General features: G+C 36.4%; 1 protein-coding gene across 1 annotated transcript; it reads left to right on the top strand.

Annotated features, from left to right (window-relative positions):
- Positions 1-722: 722 nt before the first annotated feature.
- On the top strand, positions 723-8,074 carry LOC104906005 (hypothetical protein). Its single transcript, XM_010694684.4, has 10 exons — positions 723-911; positions 2,504-2,621; positions 2,770-2,858; positions 3,464-3,519; positions 3,604-3,659; positions 3,941-4,034; positions 5,220-5,299; positions 6,085-6,127; positions 7,267-7,358; positions 7,490-8,074. The coding sequence occupies exons 1-10, from the start codon at positions 868-870 to the stop codon at positions 7,667-7,669; spliced, it is 852 nt and encodes a 283-aa protein (XP_010692986.2). The 5' UTR covers positions 723-867; the 3' UTR covers positions 7,670-8,074.
- Positions 8,075-8,541: the final 467 nt, after the last annotated feature.

The following is an 8,541-nucleotide window of genomic DNA, read 5'->3' as shown; positions in this document are numbered from 1 at the left end:
AACCCAATTTACCTTTCATCAATGATTCTTTTTGAATATTGGGACGTTTGGATTTTGGAATAAGATGATTAATTTCATTAACTTTGAAGGCATATCTAGTGAAAATAATCCTCAATTGTTGTCATAAGATTTGTTGTACTCGACTTATTCTTACTTATCTGAATTAGACCATATCTGAACTTATTTTTTCTAAATAAGGATTGAAGATAAGGTGAATAGAAAAAGCATAATAAGAATAGTACAAGTAGAGGTAGGCATAGATCGGGCCAGAACGCGGGCCAACCCCAGTCCGACCCATTGTCCGCTACGTGGGCCTCGAGCCTACTACGGTCAAGGAATTTCATTTCAGGCTCGACTCGACACAACCCACCTATATGGCTTGTGGGCCTAACGCCTCTTCTTTTTGTTTTTTAGTCTAAAACCGTCAATAATCCAAAAAAAACATAAAACACAGGCCAGACATGCAGAAGGCACGAACCCGACTCGCAGATCCATGAACAAGATCTGAAAATTTTAGGATTGGCACAGCACGGGCTCTAGCTCGAGCCGGCTCGTTATTCCCCCAATCCCGTAAAACGAGCCCGAGCCAAGCCCATGCCGAGGTCTAATGTATAGGGTCGAAGCCCAAGCATGGAATTTATTACAGAGCCCACCAAAAAGCGGACCATTTTACAGGTTGACATTGAGCCACATGTTAGAGAAAGACCTGCCTTCACCTTCATTTGCCACGTGTTCGAATCTCCTTTCCCCTCTCTCACATACTCTCAATTTCCGCCTGTTCCAAACTCAAACTAAACAAAAAATTAAAGAAAAAACACAAAAAAAAAACTAATTAATTTCCTTTGGTTGCCTGCAAATTCCATCATCATGTCTCGTTTGATTCAGGCGCGACTTTCTCTTTCTAAATTACAGTAAGAATCATTTCTTTCTTTCTCTGATTATTATTATAGATTCTTTTAATTTCGTTTTTATTAAAAAAATGATCAATTTTGAACGTCATTTTTTTTTAATTTTATAATTAGCGATTGATTCACATTTCTTTGAAATTAGCTTTGAGTTGTATGATTATTGTCAATATTAGCTTATTTCAATGGAGTAGTATATGATTATTTGTTGAACGGGACATTTTATTATCATCAATGTTTTTTGTTTGCTTGTACCAATTAAACTGTGTGAATTCAGGGTAACATAATTCAATTTTTTCGGGTCGCAGTTCGCGGGGAGATTAGGGAATTATGTTGCATTGTGTGTGATTTGTACATTTGAAATGGTTATGAGGGAGGATGTCATAATTTATAAACTATAGTTTATAGTTTATACTTGAAGAGAAGTAAGAATTGGGGGATAAGTTAGTTAGCTAATTGATTTTAGGGGTAATTTGTTGGTTTTTATGGTAAGGGAATTGACACCTAGGTTGCACATAGACGGATATGGGTGCGGATTTGGGTATGGGGACAGAAAACGACAAGATTTTGAAATTTTAGGAAAGGGTATGCGGACTTGATCTAGAAGAAGTACCCATGCTACATAGATTGACACTGTTGTAGTTTTTGGGGAGGTTAGATTTAAGTGGCACAATAGCTTCTTGCTATGAGTTGGTAAATGGATATGTTCAAGAGTCTGATGGGAGGTTCTAGAGGTCATTGAATGAACCCTATATATAATATGTGTGACTACTTGTTATTTGTTGCACATTGGAGAAACGAAATTGAGTTACTGACGTTTACGCTTAGGGAGTTACTGCTGCTATTGCCTGTTGGTTTTAGTGGTCTAACTTATTTTCTTAGGTTTTGAAAAGATTTGGACTTTGCTTATGATGGTGCATGATGGTCTATGAGTTTCCGTAGGTGATCAAGCAGAATATCATGAGAATTCTTGTTTGGACATTAACTCTCTAAAGTAACAAGTGAATGTTGAAAGCTATTGCTGTAATTTTGAACATGATGTGCATGTCACTTAGGAGAGAGGAATGAAGGAGAAATGTACATGACCTTATATATATGGCATATATCGCTAATGCTGGAGCTTGCAAATGAATGCAACATTGGCATGGTGTTGCATTGTTCTCCTTGTTGATGAAATAAAATCTTACCCTCTGTGCTCACTGCTGTCTAAATATATATTGACGCAGATAGACTTTCTCACTCCTGTGAGAATGATTTTATGTTATGGATTGAGGAAAGTGACCAATGATTTTGTTGGTGAAGGAGAAAGTAATGGTCTAGCTTGCATGTGAATTGCATCATTGTTGTTTGTTTATTAAAATAGTTGAATCTTAGGACGTTCCTTATGTGGTATGCTTGTGCTCTTCAGCGTTCTCTGTGCTTTGTTTTTGAGTGAGGACATTACTTATTCTTTTTTTACAAGTCTCCTGGTGCCTACTATCTTTTCATTGTTCTTTTTTCTACAAGTTGTTGAGGGGTATTGTATGGTTATTAATGTGTTTTTGCTGGAATATCCTTTTCTGAATTTTGACTCAACTTTAACTTCTTGTTTGATGTAGTACACTCGCAACGTCTAGAAGTTCTAGACTTCTGTCCACTGGACCTATAGGGGCAGATGGAGGCTCTAAAGTTGAGGAAGCTGAAACAGTTAGTGTTCCTCCTCCCCCTTCTGAGAAGGTATGTCCTCATAACTTTCATCTATTTGCTACTGACTCTTTTTTGTGCTCTAGTTACAATCCTTAAGGTGTCAAGTACTTGCATATACCGAGGGATTTTGTTATTTACTCAACTGTATTCACTATGGTTTGAACTTTCGATGGTAAAGCTACTTGTTTTTGGAGGCAATGGATTTGTTGGTTCACACATCTGCAAAGAAGCTTTAGAACGTGGCTTGACGGTTGCTAGCATAAGCAGGTATGGTTTCCACTTTCCACCATCTCTGTGCAAGTGGATCGTATTTCGGGTTTTAACTTTGTCCTAATCCTGGCAACGAGAGTCTATAATACTCCTTGGTGTTATAAACTGCTCTCTAGTGAGTTTTATCTTAAATAAATATGTAGATGCTGTGTACAAAACTACGAATATATCTATTGGAGATTCTACTTCCTCCCCTGAATTTCTTATCCAAATCATTTAGGGAATCTATTGAGTCTCTCTGTGACGATATGAAAAACCAAATAGTGTTATATGCCTTATTGGAGTTGATTTAGTTGATGAAATAAGCTTATCTTTCTGCTGTTAGAGTGGGGCTGGGCAGGTGAATATGCTATCTGATCAAGAAATATTGCTTCAAGATTTAGTCCATTAGGACTATATGTTTCTCGTTTAAGGGAAGTCAATATGTCCGATACAGAATTTAAATGTTGGCGGAGGCTTGATGTAGCTTCTTTTAGCTCTTTTCTGTTCTTCTTAAATGATTAGTAGTATCTGTTAACAAATTAGAACAAACATTAGATGAAATATCACTCTATGTGGTCAATAATTTTGGATAAATCACCCATCTCTCTTCCTTTTTCAAGATCGGGAAGGTCATCCATTAACGAAGCTTGGGCTGATCGAGTGAATTGGCACAAAGGTTTGTTATCTTATATTGGATTACATGATTAATTTAATTGGACCGCTCAATGTGTGTTTCCTTAATTCTTTATCCTTGCTGCAGGAAACCTCTTTTCCCCAGAAACATTTAAAGATGCTCTGGATGGAGTAACTTCTGTTGTATGTTTCTTACTCGATTCCTTTTTAGCGAAACCATAAAACTTATTTTGATAGGTTACTTGTGGGTTGATTATTTGGAACCATGATCTTTGCATCACTTCCATTCATTATTAAATTCTTTAGTTCATCCGTTCTGCTTTGCGAGAAATCCCTCATTACATGTGTTTCATGTTGTTTGCGCTGCATACTACCTTGTGCATTTTTCTAGGATCTTTATAGAGATGTTAGCAACTTTATCTGCAGAGCTTGGAATTTTTAATTAAATTGACAACGTCTTGCAGATATCCTGTGTTGGTGGCTTTGGATCTAACGCAAACATGTATAAAATTAATGGTACTGCAAACATGAATGCTATCAGAGCTGCCGCGGAGAAAGGTATGCAGCTTTATTCTTGCCTTCACTTATATTGTTTGTACTTCAAATTCAAGAACTGTGTACGCTTGTATGCATCTCGCAGGAACTCCTCTCTCTGGTCCCCTTTAATTAGCTCATATGGTAAAAGCTTTTCACAAATCATATTGCCGAGGAATAATCAAACCAAGGGCTCTTAGAAGCCAATGTCAATCGATATGTATGAAACTGTAGCAAAAGGAAGCTTCGCTTCCCCGTCATAGAGGTCATAGACTTCATGGTTCTGCCATTTTTTCGTGAGATGGTAGCGCTTCAGTCAAATAGTTTTGCTGGATCCTTAAGTGCCTAAGCATGAATTTGGAATGTATTCTATAGTTTGCAAACAAGTGAACGATTTAATTTCTCTTTCTTCTTTCATATGAGAAAGGAAAACAGTCTCTGATAAAATATTTTATGACATGTATAATGATACTTGATCCAGGAAAAGCACATCTAAAAAATCAACGTGAATTTAATTTCTGATTTTATAACTTAAACGCTTTCATTTGGTTCCAAGAACCTGGTGCATCCTTCAACATGAACATAACTAATAACCAAACATCTCGAGGATCTTTATGAGATCATAAAGGATGTCATTGATGGAAAACCATGAATTAGTTCTTCCATTGTCATAGGAGAACAAAAAGATTAGAAGCCAGAGAACAATTTGCCTATATTAGTAGACATGTAGGAAATTGTGGCTTGAAGTTGGTACAGGGACATGAAGGAACACTTGATTATTTAGATCTTCAACCTTACAACTATAAGAATCACCTAATATGTGGTTCTTCAAGCTGTATGGATATTTGTTTGTTGTAACTAGGCGACTAATCAGCTCTTGGGCAGTATTATGATATAGGTCGTGGAAATAGTGTAGTGGTTTGTGGATCCTCTGAGATAGCTACCTTAGTTTTTGCGATACCTCTTCTCTGGCTTTCCTAAGCGTTATTCCATATGCATAAAGAAGCTCCATGCTTCATTATGCTGTCAATTTTTTCGGCCCTGTTTTGTTTGTACACCCTATGATATGGCTGACAGGTCATATTAGGTCGTATACATCTTATTGAGTTATCAAGTTTTATACTTTGTTGTGCTTGTTTCTTTTGCATAGTTCAGTCTTTTGTTTTGAGATAGCTTCCACCTTGATTTGATAGCATAGCCAATTTGCAGGTGTCAAGAGATTTGTTTACATCTCTGCTGCTGATTTTGGTGTAGTTAATTACCTACTGCAAGGCTATTATGAAGGAAAGGTATTTCTGGCTGTTTTCTAAGCTTTACAATCTGTAGCGGTCAAACTAGTTTCTGCAGCAAGTCCCTTGATGAAAAATGCTTGTATGTCAGTATTCTTTTGCACATTATTTGGCACACTATTTCTCATGATTAAAAAGGTCTCCATTTCTAAGCTTTGTTTTTTCCAAAATTACAAAATTCTCTCTCTCTATTTTCCATCTACTGCTGAAATGACAGTTATGTTCTCACTAGAATGTTTTGCTTCCACATCATCGCGAGTCTTCTTGTTTTAACCTTATTTGTACTTCTGCACCTTACTTGTTAGTTCTGTGGGGATACTTTATCTTGCACTAGTTGAAATCCTACCCCATCCCCCCCCCCCCAAATAAATTGTTTTTTCGACAAGTTGCTGCTCTGTGGAACATCTCCTCGTCTTCTTGCTTTATTCACTGGATTGCGATGCTAATTTTATAGTGTTTTGGAAATGCTTAAGATCTTCTTCTTTTAAGTTTCTCCGAGCGATCTTTGTCATCGTTATTATTAGAGCTCAGTCCTAAACTGGTCTTCCATACTTTGTTCTCTCTTTAAACCCTTTGTCATTAATCTATCACGATTCTTGTACAACCATGTAATCGTCTTACTGACTTATTATACCTTCCAAATATGTGAGAACATATGTGCTTTATTACTTGTTTGATTTACTGCCTGCTTTGAGCTCATGCGTTAGACTGGTTGCTCATATTTGCTAATGCAAGGTCTTAATTTTGCTGACCAGCAACGTTGCTTGTTTCTTATTTGATTACAGAGAGCAGCTGAAACAGAGCTATTAACCAATTTTCCTTATGGCGGTGAGCTTTCAAATAGTATCCTGGTGTCATTTTAGAGATGTTAACCTTAAAGCAAACATAGAATATTCGTAGCATGACCTGGCTGCATTCTGCATGTTAACTTGAAAATCATAATACGCACTAAATAGAAGCATTTTGTAACAAAAATCTATTCTGAATGACTCTAGATTTTGTTTTGGCGGTGCTTAATGCTTGTTTTCCAATAGGCTTATTAAAAAAGAGTATGCGTAGAGTGACATGGATGCATAATCATGTAATGGATCAGAAGTTTAAAGATGGAAGCTAACAGTTTGTTTGGTAGAAAGAATTTGGAAGGAAAAGAAAGGAAGTGGAAGGAAATTTATTACTTTCCAATGTTTGGTTCATTAAAAAAAACTAAGTGAAAGGAAATGGGAGGAATTGGAAGGAAAGACTTTTAATAAAATTTCATTTCCTTTCCTCCAAAGCGGGGGAATTCGGAAGGAAAGAGAAAATTTATACAAAATATGGGAAATTAAGGTTTTTTTTCCTTTCTCTCCCATTCTTTTCTTTTCTCTTCCCTTCCTTTCTCTTCCCTTTCTTTCCTTTACTAAAAATGAACCAAACACACTGTAAGAAGAGAAGACAAATGGATGGATAAAATGGAAAATAGATGAAATTGTAAGAAGAAATATAATAAGAAGAAAAAAAATTAAAGGAAATTGATAGTTGATTGCTATGTTGATGCAATTAATTCATCAAAAAAGGGGTTTGCAATCCCAGACCTTCAAGTGGCTGGACACTCCCAAGCTAAGCAACTACAAGCTAGTTTTAGCTCCACAATTTTCTATCTCTTCTCTCTTCCTATCCTTCTCTATTTGTAACAAATTAGCTTACCTCTTTATATATAAATAACTTTCAGATTCTTCTTCCTTTAGCTCCTCTAGTGCCCTTCCCCTTGGGCAGTTGGCCTGGGTGTATTCATTATGGTTCACCTTACATCAATACTATGTTGCCGTGGATTTTCTTCCAATTCTATTGTTCTCATCTTGTGACATCTTCTATTTATCAAGCTTCATTCATGATACTATGCAAATTGAGTAAACCTTCATAGTGCACTGGCTTGTCAGTTTTCAATTATTGTTTTAGATTCTAAATGACTTGCGAATGTTTTGCGTCAGGTATCATTTTGAGACCTGGTTTTATCTATGGGACACGTCAAGTTGGTAGCATGAAGTTACCTCTGGGGGTTATTGGATCTCCATTGGAGATGGTAAAAATTACTGCTTCAACATTTGCTGCTGTTTTTTTTTTTTTGAGTTCTTTTGGTTGTCCTGCACTTGTTCTCTCAGATTATTTTGTTAAAATCTTTGCTGATGTATTGTTCTTCTGTATCTGTCCTAGGTTCTTCAACACGCAAAGCCACTGACCCAAGTTCCGCTGGTTGGTCCTCTGCTCACTCCTCCTGTTAATGTCACTGCAGTTGCAAAGGTTGCCATCAGAGCTGCAACTGATCCTGTATTTCCACCGGGCATCGTTGATGTTCATGGGATACTACGCTATAGCGGGCAGAAGAAGAAGTAGAGTGTAAATCTTCTTATAAACTTTTTCCCGTATAGACATGTCCTTGCTGAAGTTTTTATGGTGTTTGCCTGGTTGAGGGGTGATTCTGGGGTTCATTGGTTCATAGAATGCGGTGAAAGATGAAAAGTTGGTTTATCCTTGCTTCTGTGCAGGTGCTTAATACTTGCATCCATAAATGAGTTCTCTTAGAAGTTAGAAACAAGCCATAAAGCACAGATGCTTGAGCAGATTGTAATTTTTTTTATTAAAAAAATATCAGATGAGTCTAGTTTCAGTCTCAAAGTAGGCAGGTTACAGCCCAAGAGTAAGCAGTTCAATTGCATTACCACTGTTTGCATGTGCAGAGATTTTGGATTCACTTTTAAATATGGGATTTTATATGGGATGCCCTTATATTTTTTAAAATTTTACGTTGTATTTTGTGGTTTTTTTTGGTTCTAAATAGTAAACTTGTATTTTTTTTTTTTTTGAGGTGAAAGGTAAGTTAAATATTATTAAGAAGAAATATTCGGAGAGTCCGAAACAATCAAATCGATGATCCACGTAGGGCCTCCTTTAAGCAAAACTTTATCACAAAAGCGAGAGGTAGTCCACTTAGCAAGTTTATGAGCTATCTCATTACATTCACGAAAACAAAACGAAAAATTAATGCTATCAGACTCTGATTTTAAAAGCCTAACTAGTTATTAGGCCCGGGCTATGCTCCGGGTAAGAAAATTTCATTTATTAATATTGTACTTTGATATAATAGCACTAAATACAACTTGGTCTAGTGGTTAAAACTTTAGTACATGAACTTGAGGTCACGGTATCAAAACCTATACTATGCAATTTCTAATTTTTTTAATTGTACATGGATTACATGAACTAAA

Source organism: Beta vulgaris, chromosome 2, assembly GCF_026745355.1.
Source record: "Beta vulgaris subsp. vulgaris cultivar EL10 chromosome 2, EL10.2, whole genome shotgun sequence".
In the NCBI taxonomy this organism is placed as follows: domain Eukaryota; kingdom Viridiplantae; phylum Streptophyta; class Magnoliopsida; order Caryophyllales; family Amaranthaceae; genus Beta; species Beta vulgaris.
This window is presented reverse-complemented; position numbering and strand designations above follow the sequence as displayed.

Coding starts and splice junctions, on each gene's coding strand:
- LOC104906005 (XM_010694684.4), top strand. CDS start 868: ATGTCTCGTTTGATTCAGGCGCGACTTTCTCTTTCTAAATTACA. Junction 3,520..3,603: donor TCGAGTGAATTGGCACAAAG/GTTTGTTATCTT, acceptor TCCTTGCTGCAG/GAAACCTCTTTTCCCCAGAA. Junction 5,300..6,084: donor AAGGCTATTATGAAGGAAAG/GTATTTCTGGCT, acceptor ATTTGATTACAG/AGAGCAGCTGAAACAGAGCT.